The 24,411-nt window shown below is 41.8% G+C and overlaps 1 protein-coding gene and 1 long non-coding RNA gene across 3 annotated transcripts; both read left to right on the forward strand.

Annotated features, from left to right (window-relative positions):
- Window positions 1–6,370: 6,370 nt before the first annotated feature.
- On the forward strand, window positions 6,371–23,692 carry LOC100695136 (cytochrome P450 2J2). Of its 2 annotated transcripts, XM_019361964.2 has the most exons (12): window positions 6,371–6,488; window positions 15,145–15,293; window positions 16,533–16,695; window positions 18,108–18,260; window positions 18,368–18,528; window positions 21,385–21,453; window positions 21,551–21,655; window positions 22,044–22,182; window positions 22,559–22,644; window positions 22,972–23,073; window positions 23,158–23,299; window positions 23,379–23,692. In XM_019361964.2, the coding sequence occupies exons 3-12, from the start codon at window positions 16,602–16,604 to the stop codon at window positions 23,564–23,566; spliced, it is 1,239 nt and encodes a 412-aa protein (XP_019217509.1). In that variant the 5' UTR covers window positions 6,371–6,488; window positions 15,145–15,293; window positions 16,533–16,601; the 3' UTR covers window positions 23,567–23,692. The 2 variants fall into 2 exon arrangements, with proteins under 2 accessions (XP_019217509.1, XP_013127985.1); XM_013272531.3 differs by lacking the exon at window positions 6,371–6,488 and having other exon boundaries at window positions 14,989–15,293.
- Window positions 19,258–21,360, forward strand: LOC102081154 (uncharacterized). Its single transcript, XR_269432.4, has 3 exons — window positions 19,258–19,661; window positions 19,750–19,814; window positions 20,522–21,360. It is a non-coding gene; the product is annotated as an uncharacterized LOC102081154 (long non-coding RNA).
- Window positions 23,693–24,411: the final 719 nt, after the last annotated feature.

A 24,411-nucleotide genomic window follows, 5' to 3' on the forward strand; every position in this document is an offset into this window, starting at 1 on the left:
TGAAGAAGGTTGCATTGAGTACATCACTGCTTATATGAACAGCTCCACACTCCTACAGCTAGAGGATGAGGGCTTGGTCATGTTGTTGTGTTTACAAGACACTATTGACTTGGTTATTACTAACCGGGATAAGGGTAGACCACCCCCCAAAGATCTGGCTAGTGGTGAAGGGACGCCTGTGATGCCACCAGCCAGTGATAATGTTAATGACAAACATATATCTCCCATGGGTGGCTACGCTCCCGAAGTGGCAACCCCCAACCTTGACATACACCAATTGCTTACAGGTTCAGGGGAGGGGCAGAACAAATCTCACAGACACAGCATCAACACACCCGACCCAGAGAGACCACAGCGTAGGACGGGTAGCTGCGGTCACATCAGTGGGCCTCGTGCCACGAACTCACCACCAACTGACATCAGACATCCACTGATTCCCCAGCAACACCACATGGCTGCAGGAGCACTGCCTGCCCCAGCCCACGAGAGTGTGATTGCCCTTCGCGACTTGCCCCTGTTACAGAGGAAGGAATTCAAAATACATGGTGGGCAAATAACTGATACTGCATCGGACGTTAGTTTTAACAGCATCTGCAAACAGATTGATGACAGTCGCAGGGAACAACACACAGATGACGGCATAATTAGAGGAGTCCTACGCGTAATCAAGGGTGGAAACTTTAAAGACATGCTTGTGAACAAGGAAGACCTGACAGTTACAGAACTGAAAAGTTTCCTACAGTCCCATTTGAGGGAGAAAACCAGCACTGAGCTCTTTCAGGAACTGATGTGTGCTAAACAACACGAGAACGAATCTCCACAGCAATTCCTGTATCGCATGATCGGACTGAAACAGAGAATAACGTTCACATCCAAGCAGGCAAGTTCAGTCATAAAGTATGATGCCTCCACACTCCAGGGCGTGTTCCTGAACGCAGTTTATCAAGGCATAGGAGAAAGGCACGAGGACCTCAGGCGGGACCTGAAGCCGCTCCTTGCTGACCCCACTGTTTCTGATGAAGCCCTCTTAAGACAGGTTATCCAGACCACGATGGAGGAAAACGAGAGTAAACACAGACTGGGGCGTAGCACCAGCCGGAAGTTCACACAAGCCCACAGCACAGTGGCTGAGCCAGAGGGAATGACCGGCGTTGTGGGCGAGACTAGAGTCAAAGGTAAAGACAATGTAATTCAGAGACTGAGTGCTCAGGTCGAGGCTCTAACGGAGGCAATGGAGACACTGAGAAAGCTCACTGCTCCAGCCCTGGTGCCCGGGGCTGCCCATCAAATTGTCCAACAGGGTGCCTCTGACAAGATCAAATTGGACAGAAAGACACAAAGGTCATATGGGTGTCCACAGTGTGTAGCCCAAGCCAGGCCAAGCTGTAACCACTGCTTTTCGTGTGGAGAAGTAGGCCATCGTGCTATTGGCTGCTTGAAAAGGAATATGCAGTCGGGAAACGAGTGCCGGTCAGGGCTGAGGGGCAACCCCTGACCAACCCAAGGGACAAATCCCAGCCCCACGATGCCGCAGCACTAGAGCTAGGAAAGAGGGACCAGTCTATGAGCTTACAGACGGGTAACCACCTACCCCCACCTGAGAAAGTTGCCCCACTGATTGGCCGAAAATCCCTATTGAAATGCAGCATGAACGGCTATGCAGTGACTGCCATGTTAGACACCAGGGCAAATGTGAGCATCATAGACCACGCATGGAAGAACAAGTACCTGCCTGAAAAAGAGATCCGCCCACTGAGTGAACTAATGGATGAGGAACTCAGTGTAACTGCGGTCACGGGGGAGGCAGTGCCATATGATGGGTGGATGGAAGTGGTGGTAAACCTGCAAGGCAACAACGATCCAGATCTATCCATTAGAGTACCTTTCCTAGTTAGTCGGCTAGATTTAGAAAGACCATTGGTTGGTTTTAATGTCATCCAAGAACTCATCAAGAGTAACGAGAGCAGACCCAAAATCATGTCCATCCTCGTCAACCTGCTGACTGGTGCCCTAGAGATCAACAGTGCAAAGGCAGAGGCTATTGTAAGCTTCATACAGACCAAACCAAAAGTAGAACAGAATGCGACTGTAAAGGTGGGCAGGAAAGGTGCCACTATTAATCCTGGTCAAGTAGCGTATATTAGGTGTGGAGTATCTGTAGACATTAGTGATTCTAGCCCACTCGTACTGTTTGAACCTAACCTAGATGACACACCACTGTTGCCACTGAGCATAGGTGAAGGGCTATTGGCAATCCAGCAGGATGAGAGACCCTTCGTGAAGGTACCAGTTTCCAACCACTCTACAGAGACGGTGGTCCTGCCCAGCTCCACGGTCCTAGGTACCATTGAAGCCATTGATGGAGTAATAGGAACAGGCAGCCCAAGCGGCGAGCACAGTCAAGCCCGGGGCAACACTGACTCGCCACCAAGCCCCATGAGTGACCTGCCCCCTACTACACTGTGGCACCCGCCAGTGGATGTTAGTCACCTAAGTGATGAGCAACAGAGAAAGGTGAAACAAATGCTATACGAGGAGTCAGGAGCCTTTGCTTGTGATGACGAAGACATAGGGTGTATTCCAAGCCTGCAAATGTCCATAAATTTAAAGGACAACATCCCAGTACAGCGAACCTATGCTGCAGTGCCCAAACCCCTCTACAAAGAGGTTAAAGAATGCATCCAAGATCTGCTTGCCAAAGGGTGGATAGTTAAGTCAAAGTCACCGTACGCAGCACCTGTCGTGTGTGTCAGGAAAAAAGATGGAACATTGAGATTATGTATCGATTACAGGCTTTTAAATCAAAAGACTGTACCAGACCGCCACCCACTGCCTCGCATCCAGGACCTCATAGACACACTAGGAGGACACAGCTGGTTCACCATCCTGGATCAAGGCAAAGCCTATCACCAGGGCTACATGGCAGAGGGATCCAGACACATGACAGCATTCATCACTCCTTGGGGTCTCTATGAATGGGTGAGGATCCCATTTGGGCTCTCCAATGCCCCAGCCGCTTTTCAACGCAGCATGGAGGAGATGTTAGATTCCCTGTGTGATAGCTGCTGCATCCCTTATCTCGACGACATCCTCTGCTATGCAAATTCTTTTGATGAGCATGTCGAGGGAGTACGTCAGGTCCTGAGGGCTCTAAAAGCCCATGGTGTCAAGCTTCGGCCCACAAAATGTGAGCTGTTCCAGCAGGAGGTCAGGTATGTGGGGAGGCTGGTCTCAGCTGATGGTGTCAGGACTGACCCAAAAGACACTGAGGCGATCAGGCTGCTGCAAGAGAAAACACCAAATACAGTGGGTGAGGTGCGGAAGCTGCTTGGGTTTCTGAGCTATTACAGAATGTACATCCAAAACTTCTCTAGCATCGCTAAGCCAATCTACGAGCTGCTGAAAGTGAAAACCGCCCCAGCAGTAGCAAGTGGAAAGCTCACGAAGGGAAAGGGGGCCCAGTTGCCATCAAAGACACCTATCGTATGGACAGATGAGCACCAGAGGATACTAGAGCAGCTGATAGACACTCTGTCGCACCCACCCGTGTTGGCGTATCCAGACTTTGAACTCCCGTTTGTACTCCACACAGATGCCTCTAAGGAGGGACTGGGTGCGGTGTTGTATCAGTGCCAGGGTGGAAGAATGAGGGTCATCGCTTATGGCTCGAGAACTCTGTCCCCTGCTGAGAAAAATTATAACCTGCACTCAGGGAAACTGGAGTTCCTCGCCCTTAAGTGGGCGGTATGTGAGAAATTCAGGGATTACCTGTTTTATGCACCCCATTTCACAGTCTATACGGACAATAATCCCCTCACCTATGTGCTGAGCACTGCAAAGCTTAATGCGGTGGGCCACCGCTGGGTGGGTGAGCTGGCAGATTTCCGGTTCGATGTCAAGTACAGGCCGGGGAAGGTGAACATAGACGCGGATACATTCTCCCGGTTCCCACTTGACATCGACACCTATCTCACAAAGTGTACGGAAGAGGAGAGGCTGTCCGTGCTGCCTGGGAGGGTTGTGAGTCAGCAAAGACAGAGGACGTTGCATATGTTGCTGCCCTGAGCTTAACATGCCCGGAGCCAGCTGTGAATAAGTCACCATTTACAGTCTGTCACAGTGATCTGGTGAAATCACAAAGGGGGGATCCTGCTATCAGCGAACTGATCAAACTGAAAGAAACAAAAACAATAATAACGAATGATGACAGAAGGAGAGCCAGCGGCCCCGTGAGGAAGTTGATGCACGAGTGGGGAAAGCTCAATATCGAAAACCAGCTACTGTATCGCACGGCAGGACAGCGGAGGCAGCTTGTGCTTCCAACACAATATCACCCCCTAGTGCTGAAACATCTTCATGATGACCTGGGTCATATTGGGGCAGAGAGGGTCATTCACTTGGCAAGGGACCGTTTTTACTGGCCTTTTATGAAGAGGGACATTGAGGCGTACGTGACCAGGAAATGCCCCTGCATTAAGAAAAAGAAGCCGGTCAAACAGATCAGAGCCCCGATGGGATCAATCTCCACTTCTGCGCCGCTGGAACTGGTGTCTGTGGACTATATGCACCTGGAAGCCAGTAGGGGGGGCTACGAGTACATCTTGGTAGTCATCGACCACTTCACCAGGTTTGCTCAGGCCTACCCCACGAAAAACAAGTCGGGAAGGACGGCGGTGGAGAAGATATTCAATGACTTCATCCCCAGGTTCGGATTTCCAAGGCGGCTACACCATGACCAGGGCAGAGAATTTGAAAATGATTTGTTCATGGCCCTACAACGCCTGGCTGGGGTTGCTCACTCGAGGACAACACCATATCATCCACAGGGCAACCCAGCCGAGCGATTTAACAGGACGCTGCTCCAAATGCTAAGGACGCTGGAGGAGAGGGCGAAGAGCAACTGGAAGGAGCACCTACCCCAGATAGTGCAGGCCTACAACTGTACCAGGCATGAGGCCACAGGCTTTTCACCCCACTACCTCATGTTTGGTCGGCACCCCCACCTCCCAGTAGACCTAATTTTTGGCCTGTTAACCAGAGATCAATCTGAAACACCTCAGAGTTATGCCAAAAAGTGGGCGTCACGGATGAAGGAGGCTTACTGCATTGCAGCTGAGAACAGCCAGCACTCCAGTGCAAGGGGTAAGAAGTATTATGATCGTCACATACAGAACACAGTCACTCTCCAGTCTGGTGACAGGGTCCTAGTCCGTAATATGAGTGAGAGGGGAGGACCTGGAAAATTGAGACCCTACTGGGAGCAAACTGTGTATGTCGTCAAGGAACAAATGGGTGACAGTCCCATTTACAAAGTATGCTCTGAGGCAGGTGGTGCTAAAACCCGCATACTTCACAGAAACCTCCTACACCTTGTAAATAGTCTACCTGTGGACTTACCTGACCTGCAGAGGGGGCCATTGCCATCCAGAGGGGCTCGAAGGAAAAGGAGTGACCCTGCTGTGGGACATGACGGGATGGAGACGCCCGAAAGCAGCAACTCGGAAAACTCAGACAGTGAAGCACCCAGAGTGCAGTACTGGCTCAGAGTATCACCACAGGCTCAAAGCCAAACAAAGACTCTGAGACCAATCCGTCAGTCCCAGAGAAATATAGAAGGAGCCCAGAATGTCCCTGGAAAACAAATATACATGCCACGGTCAGGAGGTGATATGGCAGAGCAACCCAGAGGCACTTCTCCTGAAAGAGAAGTTGAACAAGAACAAGGTGAAAACCAAACTGCAGACTGCTCTGTTGCTGATCCAGAACACCTTGATGCGGAGGAGTGTCCAGAGGCAATGACTGAGGGTGATGAGGCTCGACTGCTGACTCCTCAGGAAGCCACAGTGAGGAGATCCACCAGGGGCAGGAAACCCCCTCGGGTTCTCACATATGAATCCCTGGGCCAGCCATCTTACCGAGCACATGGGTCACTTAACCCCGCTGGACTTTGTACAGTACAAGCCCTGCCAGTCTGGGGAATGCCACCCCTTGCTGTGCCACACTACATCCCATACCAACCATTCCCCTGCACGGTCGTGCCATACACAAACCCATATTGATACATACACTGACAAAATACCTTCGCTCTGAAATACGAAGATCAAGAACTGTTTCTAGGTGAGCGAGTTAAAGTGTTAAGAAGTGTAAACTTTCTGTGTATTTTCTTGAAATGTCTGGAGCCATCTTTTTTTGTTTGGGAGCATGTGATCCACACAGATATGTGGTCACAATTGTGAGTTAAGTGTCGTGATATATGGAGATTATTATGCATGTTTTATTTTGCTGGTTTATTGGTGTAATTTAAATCCACAATGTCATGTAAGTTCCCTGTTGCCAGGAGAGTGTATAACACTTTGGACAGTAGGGGGCAGCAGCGTGCTTTGGGAACAGAGTCGGGTGCATAGCTGCCGTAAGTTTTCCATTCTGGCAAGACTGACCAGGCGAACGGCAGCGTGTCTCCTGTGTTCACTTTCTCTCCTGTTTTACAGGTCAGTAAAGTGGTCAAAAACATAAAGAAATACACAGCTGGACACTGTGATACTTAGATTTTCATGACATAAGACGGGTCTGTGATATGTGATGTATTACACTGTCGCTATGTGAGCTACTTTAGCTCTGTAGGATGTTATAGCTAGGCTGTATGCCTGGGTAACGCTAGCAAGCTGTTGCAAATGCGTATAATACTCCATATAATAATAAGAAGCACCAACCCGGTTGGGTTTACAGTTCCTGATAAACTTGTAGCTTTGTGTTCATGGCAAATCTTTTGTATAACGTGTCTGTAAAGTGTTCTGAGCCCGCCTGAAGTCATGTGTAAACTTGCTGTTTCAGTGTTAGAATCTAACTGGTCTGAAAAAAGACATATGAAGCGAGAGAGAGCTAATAAGAGTACGGCCAACAAAAATGCTGGCAAGGACATTAGTGCAGTAATGTTGAAAGTAGAGTTTCCTTTCTATGATAAGACACTACCATGATGATGTGAATTATTTTGTTTATCTGTTTTATGGGAAAAGAGGTGTAGTTTTCATGTGTTTCATTCATTTAAACCCTTTGTCGTTTTATGCCAGTGGTGTGGATTAATTGAAATGTACTGGTGGAAAACAAGCCATGTGAGGGAATGAGCAGTTATAGTGCAATTGAGTTACCAAAAGAGTGGAGCAGATATGCTCGTGTTGTATGAATAAATTCTGGCAAGACTGACCAGGTGAACGGCAGCGTGTCTCCTGTGTTCACTTTCTCTCCTGTTTTACAGGATTGTAATCTGGCTACGCGCCCATCATAGTGGGGCCTGTAACACTAGCTGTCTGTAGAAAACGCCGTTTTTACCGTTCTTCCCGCTGTAAACACCACTGTTTTGTTCAGAAAAAAACATCGCGTGTATTTTTTATCATAACTCTGGTTTTACGTGGCCTATCGACACAATTCAAAAACTGGTATATAGTTTGAAGTCCGCACTTTCGACCCAAGTTGAAATGGAGACTCTGGCCGTTTCTCAATATACGTACTTGTGCGTACTTGCGTTCTCGTGTACTCGTGATACGTCATCAGTCGGAGACCAAGTACTGTTCCAATTCTTTTTTCTTTTTTTTTAAATGAACTTTATTTAGAACAATAACAATGACAATCTCAAAGAGACAAGTGACATATTGAATCATTCAGAACAGAATCGCACCTCCTTTTTCTTTTCTCCCAATCAGAGGAATACACATCATTGCCACCGTGCAGTTGGTACACCACAATGAAATTGACAATGACTGAAAGTAAACATACATACATATGCAAACACACACATTTATACACACACGTCTACATACTAATAATAATAATATAAAAAAAAATTAATAACCAATACAAAAATAAAATAAATAAATAACAATAAAAAAAGGAAAAAAAAGAAAAACAAGGAACAAAAATAAAGGAGACAAGGGGGATCATAAAATCTCTAAAAGTGAGGTTCCATAAACAAGACACAAAACTTAAATAAGGGGCTAAGAAAAATCAAACTCTTCTAAAAATCTATGCAATTTGATTGCTTGGGGCTTATTTATTAGCTTAAGAGATTTACAGAACAGGGAGATTTCGTTTTTAAGAGCAGACCATGAAGGGGGGGATTTAGCATATCGGCATTTATGAATGTAATACTTTGTTATAATAATGAGATTGTTAACTAAAAACTCACTATTTTTGTCCTTAAGGATTACTCCACTTTGAATATCTTGAAAAGACCAAAAATCAATATTTCCATACTGGGACAATATTAGGACATGGAGGGATTTCCATAAGTTCTGGATTGTCACACACCCATAAAACATGTGCTCTGTTGTTTCCGAAGTTGTTTTACAAATATAACAGTTGTCTAACACAAATTTAAATCTGTCTCTCATAAATTCATTGGAGGGGTAAATATTTTTTGTAGTTCTAAAATGGACTTCTTTAAATTTGGGGGGAATTGGAAATTTTAAATATTTGGTTCTGATCAACGAGATCTCAGATTTGTTATAATCTTTAAGGATGAGTGAATGTTTTGTCCTACCTGGATATAAGATGTTAACCAAATACCTCCTCAAAAACTGATTACTGCATTTTTCATTAACCAAGTCAAGACCATCTAATTCAATTTTATGTAAATTTGGAGTCGGTATATTTGAAAAATTATTCTTTATCGTATTGACAAGGACTATTGGGATATTCTGTGAAACCTTTTTGTTGAGCTCGAACGAGCAACTCATGTCATATTTCTCATTAAACCTGTTTAATTCAAGTATATCTCCATTTTCATCCATTATATGTGTCACAGACCAAATTTGTTTTGTCATCCATTCTTCCACAAACATAGATTTCCCCCGATTCAATATCACCCTATTATTCCACAATGGAACGTTGTGGGGACTAAAGTTATGTTTAAACATTAATTTCCAATTTAACAAAACTTGTTGATGAAATTTGGAGAGTTTTATGGGCAGTTTAGAAATTTCAAAATCACATACTAAAAGGAATTGGATCCCCCCAACTTTGTTGAAAATCAGAGATGGTATCAAGAACCAGATGTCATTATCATTTTTTAAGAAGGATCGGAGCCAATTAATCTTTAAGATGCCATTCATTATTTCAAAATCGATTGCTTTCAAACCCCCCTCTTCATAGTCTTTTATCAAGTCCCTGTTACTGATATAATGATGTTTATTTTTCCATATGAAATTAAAATTCAGTTTATTGATGTCTTTTATAATTCTTGGTGGGATGGCTAGGGAATAAGCTGGATAGATTAATCTGGACAAAGATTCAACCTTGGTCAACATTATCCTGCCGAACAAAGTTAAATCTCTCTGTAGCCAATGGTTTAGAGTTTTTTTGCATTTGTCAATTGTATTCTCAATATTCTTTTCTTCGCCATCAGCCATGGATTTAGTTAGCCAAATTCCAAGATATTTGACTTCATTTTTGACAGGTATATTGTACAAAGAAGAGTGAGAACAATTGTGGATACTCATGAGTTCACATTTGTCCAGGTTCAGGTGTAGTCCAGAAGCATCAGAAAAGATCTTTATTGTATCTAAGGCCAATGGAATTTGTTCTTTATTTTTTAGAAAGATTGTTGTATCATCGGCAAGTTGACTTATTATTAATTTGTGGTTATTTATGTCTAATCCTTTGATGTTTGAATTTATGACAGTGATAGCAAGTAGTTCAGTGGCTACAATGAATAAAAGAGGTGAGATGCTACAGCCCTGCCTGATACCTCTCTCCACCCTGAACCTGGGACATGTGCCTTCTGAAAGAGAAACACAACTATTAATATAACATGTATGTATATGTATGTATGTATAACATAGTGATCATATCCAGAAATGCATCTCCAAACCCAAAATGTTTAAATGTCTTAATAATAAAAGTGTGTTTGATAGAATCAAATGCTTTATGGAAGTCCAAGAACAACATAAAACCATCATCCTTAATTAGGTAATTGTAATCGATAAGGTCCAAAACCAAGCGGATATTATTTTGGATCAACCGTCCTTTGAGAAATCCTGATTGTGTTGGGCTAATTATTTCAGAAATGCCTGTTTTTAGTCTTGTTGCTAAAACTTTTGTAAAAATTTTGTAGTCTGTATTTAAGAGTGTTGTAGGTCTTAGATTACTTAGTTTTTTCTTATCTTTCCCCGGTTTTGGAATTAATTTTATAACTCCTTGTTTCATTGTTGCCATAAGCTCCTTTTGATTTATACATTAATTTAACGCACTGAATAATAGTAATTTTAGATCTTCCCAAAAGTGTTTATAGAAATTAGTCGTTATTCCATCTGGTCCCGGCGAGCGATCAGATGCCATGCTCTTAATAGCAAAATCAAATTCTTCTATTGTTAGGTCTTCATCACAAATTTCTCTAAAATTATCATCAATTACTGGAATGCAATTACTGATTTTGTCAAAGAAGGAGGTGATGTTTTATTCTGAGTATGAAGACTTATAAAGGTTACTGTAAAACGTAAATACTTCACTTGAAATGTGTTTAGGGTCAGTACATTCCTCTCCGTTGATTATTAGGTTACATATTGAATTATATTCTTGTCTACGTTTTTCTAGATTGCAAAAATAGGCAGTGTTCTTTTCACCCTCTTCTATCCACTTGGCTTTGGATCGCAAATAAGCGCCCTTGGCTCTATAAAGGTACATTTCGTCCAATTTAGATTGTAAGCTGTTAATTTTTCCTTTTTCTTCCTCAGTCCAATTCAATTTGCCATAAAGATTCATAAGTTCTTTAACTACATTTGATTCCTCTTCTTTCCTTTGTCTGTTTAACTTTTTACCGAATGCGATTGAGGTTTTTCTGATTCTAAATTTAAGATATTCCCGTTTGAGTATCGGTGTATTGATGGCTTCATCATTCTGGATATCTAAGATTAATTTTTTAATAGAATTACAATACTCCTAATTTCTCAGCATCTGAGAGTTAAATTTCCAATAATCCTTAAATGTGTTGTTTTGGTCTTTGCTTTGTAGTCTTAGAATAATGGCGCAATGGTCACTTAAGGGACCATTAGAGATGACTGTTTCCTTAACATATTGTAAAATTGAGTTGGATACCAACCAATAATCAATACGTGACCTGCTTTGACCATTGGGTTTGTGCCAGGTGAATTGTTTTACATCTTTGTTTAACAATCTCCATACATCTATTAATTTAGTATCATTAGCAAAATTTTCAAATATTGGGTTTCTATGTTCACTTGAAAATTTTGAAGGCCATCTATCCAACCATTCATCGGGAGTCACATTGAAATCACCTCCAACAATTATATAATCAGTGGGGAATTTGGTATTAAGTTCCTTTATAACTGTAGAAATTTGATGCAGCAGGTTCTTATTCTCTTGATCATTGTTGTATCCATAAACATTAACCAATGTAATCAGAGTATTATCAGTATTTAGCACACAGGCAACCCAATGTCCATCTTTGTCTGCCAAGTTGCACAAAAACCTACCAGGATATCTGTTGAAACAAATAGCAACCCCAGCCGACCTGTTTGTACCATGACTAAAAAAATTTTATCTCCCCATTGTTGTAACCAAAATTTCACATCAGATTCCTCAGAATGAGTTTCCTGGAGAAAAATACAGTTTGCCTGTTGCCCCTTGCAGAACAGAAAAACAGCTTTGCGCTTAATTGATTCTTTAAGTCCCCTTGTGTTAAAGGAAAAAAAAGAAATGTTAGTTTTCAATTGGAACATGGAACACATGAACAGCTTTAAAGAGGAAGTTTAGGAGGTGGAGTAGGAAAGTCTTGAGGTAAAAGTCCCATCATCCGAAATGTTCCACTGTATATTCCTTTCGTAGTCAGATGTCAGCCCGTACCTGGAGTCTCTTCCCTGATGCGTTTGCCTTCTATGAAACCAAAAGGGCCTCTGAAGCCCGCAGCCTTGCCTTCCTTCTGAGCCTGGTCGATTTTTGGCCACAATGCTTGTCTGGATCTCCAGTCCTCCGGGGTCAGGTCTTCAGCAAAGAGGATGCCTTCTTCTTTGCACACGGGAGAAGCCTTTGTTCGCCTCCAGATGTCATCTCTCACGGCACGTCTCACAAACAGAATAATGATTTGTCGATGCTTATTCTCCGCTGCTCTTCCCACTCTGTGGACAACATCAACCGCTTCTTCCATCTTCATCTTTAGGTCCGGAGCAATCCTTCCTAGAAGTTCCACCACTTCTCCTCTGATATTTTCATTTATTTTCTCCTTTTTCCCTTTGATACGGAGACACCATCTTCTTTTGTATCTTTCCTGGCTCAATACGCGATCTTAAGTGTCATCATTATCTTTTTTGAGTGATTCAATCTCTTTTTCCAGGTGTTTTATTTTCTTTTTGCATTCTTGCAGCTCCTCTGAATTAAACTGCACCGATTTAGCAATGGAAGCCAGCATGGCGCTATGTTGTTGAATTTGTTTGCTAACATCATCCATGCGGTCATCAACACGTTTTCCAAGACTCTCAATAGCTTTCAGTATAGTGTCAGTGGATGTGTTGGAGTCGTTATCATTAGCCGTACCTTTTGCTTTTTTCTCCATATGTGGTTTCTCGGGAGTATTATCAGGGGTTGTTAACAGTCTGTCCCTCTTGTTGCTGCTGGAATTAGCCGTTTCCATCGGGGCTGTGTAGTCATGCTCGCTGTTTCTCTGAGTTGTGAAAGGGAGGTTTTTCACTGCCGGAGGTTTCGTGTTGTTGCTTTTCTTCATGTTCGGGCTGAAACGTCGTCAATATAACTCAAAGGAGTGGATTAAATAACTTCAAGATGAAAACATCGGGACTTTAGTGAGGAGTTCAGACGGATGCGACTGCTCAGTCCGCCATCTTCTTCCCCCCTCAGTACTGTTCCAATTCGAAGTACGCATCAAACCGAGGACGCGAAAAGGTCCCGGATGTGTTCTCGCTCCGCCCGTTTTATCAAGCATGCATCGGTGGTGACTTGTGTGGACTTGGTACAGCTAAATATCCCAGAATGCATTTCGTCCGAAACTCAGACAAAGGCCGTTTCTCAATTCTCAAGTACGTGAGTACGTACTTGCGTTCTCGGCGAGTCCGTACTCCCGTGCGTTCTTGGCCAGTACGTACTCGCAGAGAATGCGAGTACGTACTCACGTACTTGAGAATTGAGAAACGGCATCTGACTCGCTGCATCTTGTAGCTGTGACGTCTTAAATTGGTCATGTGATTTTGACGCGCCGGCACGTCCGGCGACCTCAGAAGGTTAACTTAGATGAGGTCATATACCTGGTAATTTCCTGAAATACTGTAATTCATCAACCATAAATTGCAGAATGAAATAAGTATTAATACAATCTCTAATCACAAACAATAAGTTCATATTTTATTCTATTATATATAAATGTACAGAAATTTATTTATATAAAGCAGATGATGATGGATAGAGCTAATTAGGCAGGAGAAAAGCAGTGTACCTTCTAAAAATTTGGGCTTTATTTTACCTGGATAAAATGCAAAAACTATTTTACAAGAAGACAAATCCTAATTCTGGGAGCTTAAAAGATGTGGAATAACTATAATTAAACTCAAGTTGTAACACCTGAGACAGATAAGAAGACTGTAATGTTCCTGAATGCTGTTCTGGTGTGAAACTTATTTTGAAGGGCATCGTCTCTACTGACAGTAAGTAACATTTCTTTTTGGTTAACTTGACTGATGTGTAACTAGCATTGCCTTGAATGGAGTTTGAATAAAAGGACACAGCTGAAGCATGTTATTATTATGTAAAGCTGAAGACACAACGGTGACCTCACAATGAAACAACTCAGATGCAGTTGCTTACATCAGTGAGTTGAACCAAAAGATTGCATAAAAATGTGAGGAACTAAAGTGTTTTTGAACTCAATCCCTTCATATCAGCGTCTCAAACCATGTAACCATGAAGGTAGCTGGCCAAAGGTAACTGCTAGAGTTCTTACCTTTGGCCTCCAAAGGTAAGAACTCTAGCAGTTACCTTTGGCCTCCTAAGATAAGTGCTAGCCTACTTACCTTTGGCATTCCAACTTCTTGTTAATTAATACATGACACTGATTTATCTGCATTCATCTGGAAGGGGTTGACTCAGAATAACCTTTCTTCTCACTTACCTTTTACACAGAACAAAAAGTAAACACCTAGATGGGGCAGGGCTGAATTGGCCTTTAATGGCAGGTGACTCAGCTCAGTGTAGTCTAATTCATTGTACAATGCTGTTCAGTTGTGCTGGATCCGTCCTGCCATGTATCAGTGGTTTAGGATGCCGATGCTTGTGTAAATGTGTGGGGATATTTTATTGGCATACACCTGCAAACAGATGGGCTACAGCAGCAGAAGGACACATGGTTTTATGTGTCTGGATTTCTGCTGCAATGTTCAGAAATTAAGTGTCAGAATTTTGCACAATTTGGTGGTGTAATGGTGTGGGGGGTATTTTATTGGTACACTTTCATCCTACGTCCATCCTTTTATGACCACAATGTATCCAACTTCTCATGGCTGCTTTCAGCAGGATGACAGCACCACATTACAAAACTCAGATAATCTCAAACCAGTTTTTGAACGTGACTGCATGTGTTTTAACCAAAGATTATTGATGTGGAGCCAACAAATCTGCAGCTACTGCATGATGCTTTCCTGTCAATATGGACCAGAATCTGTAAGAAGTGTTGCCGGCACCTTGTTGAATCTATGTCTGAGGGCAAAAATGGGTTACATTTGGTAACAGTGAGGTGTACCTAATAAAGTGTCTGGAGTGTATGTGCATTGTGGGTGTCAGTAGCGGCAGTTGCACTGAATCTATAGTTAACTTTCATAATTAAGATAAACTTTGAACGTGTTGGTTCATCAGTTAAAAAAAGATAACAGTGGAGTCAAGTTTCTTTCAAAGAGCTCTGGCATTCACCTTTGGCCCTCCATTTCTATGAATTCTTGTTACTTATTGTCTGACACGTAACTTTGCCCGACACTGATTTGTCTGCTTTAATCTGAAAGTGGTTTGTATCGTCACATAACGTTGACACAGAGCGAAAAGTCAACATTAGCAAAGGCAGAGCTGAGCTAACCTTTTCTGACAGGTTAACCAGCTACTCCTCTTTTTGCAGTCCAATTGATTCTGCCATGTTTATTTCAGTTGTGCTGCTATGGCTTTGCATTTTCTTTATCATCCTTCAACTGAAGTCCCGAAGACCCAAGAACTTTCCACCAGGACCCCCAATTCTGCCCCTACTGGGGAACATTCTGCAGCTGAGACTGGAGAACCCTTTAAAGGACTTTGAGAGAGTAAGAAAACACTTGCAATGAAAACTATTTTTCTTTAAATAGGCTATTTTATGGCACAGATGTAACTACTGTTATTAGTATTTAAATGGGTCTAACTGTTTAGTCACAAAGACATATGAGCATCAGTATGCTTCTCCTAACATTGACAGATTCAATCATTGCTAGAAGTTAAAAACTATAAATGTGAAAACCATGGCTGTAAAAATTAATATACTTTTTAAAGCAATGAAAATTTTGCAATATAATGGCATAGGTAACTCAGAACCAATCCTGCATTCCTTTATGTGATTGCATAACATAATATCTGCAGAGTGCACTGGCTACACACTTTGCTGTATCCATCCTATATTCCAAGTCATACATTTTGTTGTTTGGATTGTTTTGAAAATCAAACCAGATTTAGAGATGTGTAACTAAATCTGTTAATCGGTAAAAAGGTTTGTGAATCTGTCCAGGGATCTGCAGACAGGTATTCAGAATGTGTGTAAATCAGATTTGTAAATGTGTAAATAATCATTTAAGTGTGCATAGAGATTAATATCAGAAAAATATTGCTGGAAGCACTGAAAATACAGGTAAGCCATCAGTTATAAATCACCCATCTTTTCAATTTAATAACTTTTGCCATAGCAGATCTGCAAATGTATGTAGCTTTAAGGTTACACTGTGAGTTTCAAGCATGTTACAGTCGCTTCTACTGTAGTTGGATATCAGTTCCTCCACTGAGCATTTGTTTTTTTTAGATGGCTGCTTTATTATTTTATCATTTCTGACAGATGATGTAAGAGTGAACCATAAATTGAACAAGTTATGGGTAACATTTTAATTTTTTTACAAAAAGTTCCAAGTGCTAGCTACTTATGACACCTACTGAAAAAACTTTCAACATCTACTTACAGTGAACATATAGCACATCTGTTGTGGTCTGTCCATCTGAGGTTGCCTTACATTGACACAACCACCACCAATAGCCGACTAATACGACGCTTAAGGACTGTATTACAGTCTTACAAGTATGACGTGAGACAAATCTCCATGCACATTTGCAGATAGCAACAATTGTCTGTATTTTCAGTGCTTCCAGTAACATTCAGAAAACGCTACATCCAGATGAACAGAATCAATTTTGGGGGGTTTCCTTAACTGGATGATTGAACACACATCAAGATTCCTTTGAAGAAAATATCCATCTGAATTTGTCATAAATTAATTGCAAACACTTGTTATTTTCTCTGCCAGCTGAGGAAATCTTATGGCGATGTCTACAGTATTTACATTGGTCTCAAACCAGCTGTAATCATCAATGGGATGAAGGCAATCAAAGAAGCTATAGTGACAAAGGCTACTGATTTTGCTGGACGACCCCAAGACTTGTTTGTCAGTGATATCACCAAGAGGAAAGGTACAATAAACATTACATATAATATAAGACATATGTCATGTTATATGTCCCCAAATCCCAACAACAGTTCACTCAATGCGATGTTAGGTAGGACTACAAAAAAGATGTGCATTTGTATTCACACATTCAAGTTAAAATTCCAACCTTCAAAAGAGAAAAAAAGATCACAAAATGTTGCCAGTTTACTTAAGAGGAGCCGAGGCAAAGTTCAGCTCTGTCCACTAGACTAACCAAATGAATGATCCATCAACGCTCAACCTTTCACGAACCAAGAGGAGCGTCAGTTTTCATCAGCATTTGTCCGGGAGGGAGACAAGCCGAGGACGAGCCCCTCAACCCCGGACCTGGGCCTGCTGAAGGTTGCCAGGGATTGGCAGATGCAAAAACTTGCGTATGTCATTGAGCTGATGGTACCATGGGAGGAAACAATTGAGGAAGCATTTGAGTGTAAGAAGCTGCGGTATGCCAACTTGGCAGCTGAGGCAGAGGACAGAGGCTGGAAGATTAAGGTGCGCCCAGTGGAAGTGGGGTGCAGGGGCTTTGCTGCCGGTACAACAGCAAAACTGCTTAGAGAGATTGGGATCAGAGGACAGGTGCACTGGCAGGCTATAAGAGAATTAGCTAGCACTGCTGAGAGGACCAGTCACTGGCTATGGCTAAAAAGGGCTGACATCACTTGGGCATCTAAGGCAGTCAGCTAACCATGAGAGAAAAGAAAATTTTCCACTCTTCTCCCCTCTGCTCTTCTTCCCTTTTCTGGGAGGCAGCGGGGAGGTAGAGCTTACAGCCCGATCCGGCAGGGAGGTGTGGGAAGCAAGATCGGGCGCCCCCCTTCCGGCTCTCCTCTCTGCTCTCTCCTATCTTGTCCCTTTTGTCTTACTTCTCTCTATCACCTTTTGTATTCCTTTGAAGAAGTTATGCTCCATAAATGCTATAGAGGTAAGTATTATTCTTAGTTGCAGTGAATAGATAGGAGAAAATAAACTGTAGAAAATTAAACAGCGGAAAGAAGAAGAGAAATAACAATTTAACACAAACCAGTGACACACTCCAGGGCCTGACCATCCCTGGCAGGGCCTCCTTGGATGAGGGTGTCTTGTGATAATGGCCGAAACACCCGATGAATCCAAGGTCCACTACTGACGATGTGTCCCAAATTTTAGTATGACAATCTAGATCAGATCTCTAATCCCTAAACCTAACCAAGGAAAAATGGCAGATTAGCTTCGGTAAGACCAAAAGTTGAGGCAACGATGTGTGCTGCTGGCAACGTTTCTGGCCTGCTTTCCTCATAACAGCCATCCCTCAAGATTTTCTCCATTTAAAGCAATGCATTATCAGGGACTGTAACATCTAGTCCTTTTACTGAATTCTTAAGTTGTCTCCTCTTTGTGCTGCTAAAATTGCTGTAGGGGTCATTATGGCAGATTATGGCTCTAGTTGGAAGGAACATCGTCGCTTTGCTTTGACCACTTTGAGGAACTTTGGTCTGGGGCAGAATTCAATGGAGGACAGGATTCATGAAGAGATAAAACACATCATTAGTACCCTGGAAGAGAGCGTTGGTAGGTCCATCTGTACATCCATAGCTAAATTGCGTATTGTGCTGTTTTCTCTCATGTTGTTTTGTATTATTTTACAATTCTGTGCTGTTACATTATATCTTGCACAGGTAAAACCATGAGTCCTCGAGTTATGTTCCACAATGCGGCCTCCAATATCATCTGTCAAGTTCTTTTTGCCACACGCTATGAGTATGATCATGCGTTAATACAATTTATTGTTCGATGCTTTACTGAGAATACCAGGATAACCAATGGACCATGGGCTATGGTGAGTAAACGCATGTTTCTCAGTCTATAACAATGATAGCTGCTTTATGTGTCACAGCCTCTGTGGAGTCTGTAGAGTTTCTAGAGGAACTAAAATCCAGAATCAAGATGCAGAGAACACCAACAAAAGACAAGCTTTAATTTCTTAAAGGTGTCCCAGAAACACAAAATCAGAATTTCAATTTTCAATTCAGTTTGGGGACAGCCCATTCCTGTTCCAACATGACTGTGTACCAGTGTATATAAGCAAGGTCCATATTACATGAATGAGTGAGTTTGCTGCAGAAGACGTTGACTGGCCTAAGCAGAGTCCTGACCTCAAACTGACACAACCCTTTTGGATGAATTAGAGTGGAGACTGTAAGCCAGGCCTTCTCGTCATCAGTCAAGAATGGCCAAAAATTGCCATGAACACACTCCTAAACCTTGTGGAAAGCTTTCCAAAAAGAGTTGAAGCTGTCATAGCTGAAGCGGGTGATTCAACATGATCTTAAACCATTTGTGTTAAAAATGGGATTTAAATCAAGTTCATATGCTTGCACAGCCAGATGAGCGAATACTTTTGGCAATATAGCATATATCAGACAGACCTAAGCAAGACAAACAATTAAAGTAATTATCAGATTAAAACTGAAAATAAACTCTTACTGAAACAAAGAGACACTAAAACATGAATGAACTCATTCAGGGGAAAGATGGGGCAGAGGGAGGAACAGATAAGGATCTGTAACCCAGTGAGTTTACACGACTCAGTAATGCACTACGATATGTTATTGTTAATTTTGATTCATCATTACTCTGTTAATCACAGAGTTGAGCTAAAGTAAATCAATAATAAAGGATAAACAATATAAATATAAAAATAAAAATAAAATCCCAAAGACTATATTTAACACCCCCTACTGGTTAGGAGGTAACAAGCCCCGCCTTCCCCTGCTCTGTACCGTCACTTGTGCTCAGACACAGAGAGACGGAGGTGCACGAGACCATCGCTGATTTTCACCGCCAAGCTTGTTGCTGGAAAATAACTATTAACTCGATAAATTGAGCAAATATCCATACCGGAGATCTGCATGGACCTTGGAGAAACGGACCTGATCTGTTGTGAACATTTTGGACTTTGAAACCACCGCGGTGAGTCGGAAGCTGTTAAGCTAACCTTGAAGCTAAAAAGCTAACAAGAAGTTAACGGGAATATAATGGCCCAATTTCAATGTTGTAGATCTGCACGGGTGCGGATGAAGCAGACAAGATCCTCTCTGAGAGTTGAACATTAGAAGCGTGCTGGTGAGTTAAACTGGGACTGGGCGAATCAGGCTAATTGAAAAGCTAACTAGCCTAATGCTCATAGCTGTAGCTGACCACGTTTTCACTGTGGGAGAACACACGGGGTTTCTCACGGAGTTCAGCCACTCTGAGCACTCTGCTTGTGTGCTGATGATATTCTAGTATTACTTGTTGAATAATAAATGCACTAAAATAAGATGATGGGATAAGTTAATTTTGATCTTAGAGGTCATGAATCTATTTTATTTTTTGTTACATTTGATGCTCGAGCGGCACTGTATAGATGTCCCTGCATATTCTTATTGTGCCAGTGCCTTACCACATACTGTAAAACTACAGCCTGTGGGCTTTTGTATATTTTTTGGTAATTTTATTATGTACATTGAGTGTAATTAACATATTGCTTCATTGCTATGCAGTGCAAAGCAATGCTCCTGTAATCCAGTTAAAGGTGCAGTACTGCAAAAAATAATCTACCATAGTTCATGGTTTATTTATGATTTCTGATAGAAATGTGCACCTTGATGATAGAATAAGCTGATTGTGATTTAAAGATTGCATTCATGATTAAGATGCACTGTAGACTATAGTTAGAAATTTGAATTAATGTTTTGTGCTTGTTTTGTTATAGCACTTCCATTATTTACATATGGCCATATATATTATTAGAGTGTGAACTGAATTAGTAATAGCCCTGTTGTTTATAGGCTAGGTTTTTTTTGTGGGATCGTGAGACCTGGATTTCTTCCTGACGAGGAAGATGGCGAGCCTTTCCCTTTGAACCGAACCACAGCCATTCCGAGTTGGCCCAGAAGGGCAGGTTGCTCTTCTCTCACGAACAATTGCAACAGTGCGGTAGGACGAAATCGCACCAATCACAGACTTTTGACCTTTTGGATTTGACTCGACTGAACACTGACTATTAAGCCGGCAAGACTGACATATCTGAGCTCAGATAAGATTCTGATTGTTATTATTATTGCTGTCACTGTATATTATCTCGTGTTTTCATTCCTGTTTATGAAGTGCTGTTAACTTGTTGCTAAATAGTTTAATACAATTCAAAGCAACTTTACCTGTGGCTCCAGTCATTCTTCTCCACGCAACTCACCTTATCCCTCCTACGAATCTAGCTATTGGCCCATTCTCTCCATCTTACTTTAATATCCCCTACCCTATCCTGTACTTGGCTACAGATCCACTGAGAGAAATAAATGCAGATTAACTCAAAGTAGGAATTGAAGCTAAGAAGAAAACAAGGATTCAAAACGAATGTTAAAACAGTAAAAATCAGTATAACAAATAATCAAACTACAAAATAAAAAAAATAAAACAAAACACTGGAATCAGACAGTTCATCCAAAGCACTCTAAAGTTATTCAGAAACTCTGAGGTGAAAAAACTGCGACCATGACAGTAAGAGAAGGAAGCATTGGCATACTGACATAAGGAGACATAGAACAGAGAAGTCCTTCACGTCGTCCTTTTTAGGTGGTTGGAAATGCTGAGGATCTTTTATCAGGTACAACTAAAGCACAAAGGAAAACTGAAGACTTTTCTTTATTTACAGCTGTACGACTCTCTTCCTTTAATTCGTTACCTGCCGCTGCCTTTCAGGAAGGTCTTCAAGAATGCTGAGGTAATACTACGAAAACACTAACTACAAGGACATACTCTGTGTACTTTATTTGTTAAAAGTAAATTGTAAGAAATGAAGAATCCCTTGTATTTTTTAGTCTTTAGAAAATCTTGTAGCTGGTTTTGTGAGGGAGCACAAGAAGACCAGAGTCCCGGGAGAGGCACGCGACTTTATTGACTGCTATTTGGATGAACTGGAAAAGGTGTGTGTAAAAGGAGCAGTTTGCAATGTCATATATTCGAATTTATATAAATACAGGATGCATTTTAATGATTAAAAAATATTTGAATTCATTCTAACTGGTGTTGATCAAGTTACTTGAAAAAAGTAATTAGTTACTAATTACTGATTACGTATCACAAAAAGTAATCTAATTACTTTTTTGCAATAGTAATTCCTTACTTTACTTGTTACTTGTAAAAAGTAATCAGATTAACGCGTTACTGCCCATCTCTGATTCTAACACAACGCCTTAAAAAGAGATGGATTCATAGTTTTAAAGCAGAAAGGTGAACATACGTGTGGTTGTGACCGTTCCGTCTCCCGTACCGTGTCTATCACTTTCTTTTCCATGTGTAACTTTTTCTTAGAGAGGCAACGATGGGTCTTCATTTTCAGAAACACAGCTCCTTAGGTACACCTTGGATCTTTACTTTGCTGGGACTGACACTACATCCAACACCCTACTTACTGGTTTTCTTTATCTTGTGAACTACCCACATGTACAAGGTAAACCTGCATATATGACTTAGCCTTTTGTTATCAGCTTCAGTTCTGTTGTACCAGAAAGTCATGCACTGCTATGCTGTATACTAAGACCCTTAATCTATATGGCTGACTGCCTATAGTTGATTGGAGTACCACACTGTTATTCAGTGTGCTCTGTGTAACAACCCATTCTTTCACAAATTTGTTACATCTGTGGCAAAGAAACTGAAAACACCTGAATTCAAAGATTAAGCATTGTGGTCAAATACTTTTGTCCATACAGTGTATATCAAATGCTGAACGCCTACAAGGTTACTTTTCTAAAATCATAGTTATGGTATCATATATCACTGTTTATGGTGTACTGCAAAGTGTTTGTGTTGTCCTGTTCTAACAGAACAATGCCAGGAGGAGATAGACCGAGTGCTGGAAGGGAAAGATCAGGCCAGTTTTGAGGACAGACACAAGATGCCCTACACGCAGGTATATTTTTTTACTTACATTTAAGGTGTTTGGTTCTGAGTGCCATGTTTGTTAGATGGTGACACAAAGCCATGTAAAGTTTAGAAATAATTTATAAATGAGTAAATAAATGAAACTGTAACTCTATTTGCAGCTGTGTCGATTCTTCTTAGAGGCTCTCAAACCAAAGCACAGACTGTCAAATAACAGCTGCTCTGTGGAACTGCAGATCCACTGGATTAATTGGCAACATATTGCTTGAAGTATATATGTGTTGTTTTTGTGGCTGAATTTGAGAGCATGCATGTATTCTGCTCTAAGTCAAAGAAATGTCTTCTCTTCATCCAGGCTGTGATTCATGAGATACAGAGAGTTTCCAACACTGTTCCTCTCAGTGTCTTCCACTGCACGACTAAAGACACAGAGCTAATGGGATATTCCATTCCCAAGGTAAAGCCAACTGGTTAAATAGGTTTTGGCAACAGAAAAAGTGATGAGCATCCTTAATGGTTTTGGGGTTGATTTCATCCTCAGGGAACAATGATCATCGAGAATCTGACCTCAGTGCTCAACGAGGAGGGACAGTGGAAATTCCCTCATGAATTCAACCCTGAAAACTTCCTTGATGACAAAGGAGAGTTTGTTAAACCAGAGGCCTTCATGCCTTTCTCTGCAGGTACATGCAACACATACAGACATAGTTGATTAAATTATCTGTCGTGGATGATACTGAGGTATTTTTTTCAATGGCTCAGGTCCTCGGGTGTGTCTCGGAGAGGGTCTGGCTCGTATGGAGCTCTTCCTCATCATGGTGACTCTGCTGAGGAAGTTCAAGTTCATCTGGCCCGAGGACGCAGGAGAACCAGACTTCACTCCAGTCTATGGGGTCACTCTGACTCCCAAACCTTACCGCATGAAGGTCCAACTCAGGACACCACAGTAAGGCGGTGTGCAGATGGACATTAATGAGCAGTTAGTCCTGGTTGGACGTTATCTGGGATACTTTTATCCATTTCTCATTTCCTCTTCCACTGCATTAGTGAAGTATGAAATAAACGTATGAAACTCACATTTGTTTCTTGTATGTCACACTTTCTGCAGTTTGAATCAGCTTCTTTTGTTTTCAGACTGTTCTTTATTATGTTGCTGGTCCAACAACATTAAACATCAAACAAACATTTCACCTCAATCATTTTCTTTTCTTAGTTACATTTGATTTGGCTTTTCACTAAGTTGTTTTTAAGCTTGGTCTCTTTGCTACAATATAACTGAGCTTTTGTCATTTATCAGTACCAGACCTTCTTACTGTGCCATAAAAGCTTATGATCATAAAAGGCCTCCACTCATATAACACGGCATCAAGGAATTTCTCTAAGAATCTCTTTAAACTCAATATCAGACACTTACAGGATTATAAAAAGTATTAAAATATGATTATTTCAAACGTGAAACATTGAAGATTTGAACTTGCATCAAATCTACTGAAACCTTTATTTCACTAGCAGGGACCACTCCCTTGGTAACGATGAGCAATGAGGGATGAGGAAGTGTGATTAGTGCTGCGGTTTGGGGAAGGCCTTGAAGGGGACTGGCGATGGCTCTCGGGCCGGGCCGAACCCCCTGTACTAACGAGAAATAAAGGGAGGAAAGGAAGAGGGAAGGACAGGAGAAGAGAGGAAAGAAAAAAGGGGGGGCAGGGTGGGGCATGAAAATGAGAACAGCGGGTATTGGAGAAGGGGGGCTTTTATAGCCTGAGGCCAGAGGGGGCGTGAAGGAGGAGTGGTCCCG

This window comes from Oreochromis niloticus, linkage group LG7 (assembly GCF_001858045.2).
Source record: "Oreochromis niloticus isolate F11D_XX linkage group LG7, O_niloticus_UMD_NMBU, whole genome shotgun sequence".
Taxonomy (NCBI): domain Eukaryota; kingdom Metazoa; phylum Chordata; class Actinopteri; order Cichliformes; family Cichlidae; genus Oreochromis; species Oreochromis niloticus.

What these genes read in the sequence shown, in the direction of transcription:
- LOC100695136 (XM_013272531.3), top strand. Translation starts at nt 15,132, where the DNA reads ATGTTTATTTCAGTTGTGCTGCTATGGCTTTGCATTTTCTTTATCATC. An exon ending in TGATATCACCAAGAGGAAAG is followed by an intron (nt 16,696 to 18,107) that starts GTACAATAAACA and finishes AAATTGCTGTAG; the next exon opens with GGGTCATTATGGCAGATTAT. An exon ending in GAACTACCCACATGTACAAG is followed by an intron (nt 22,183 to 22,558) that starts GTAAACCTGCAT and finishes CTGTTCTAACAG; the next exon opens with AACAATGCCAGGAGGAGATA.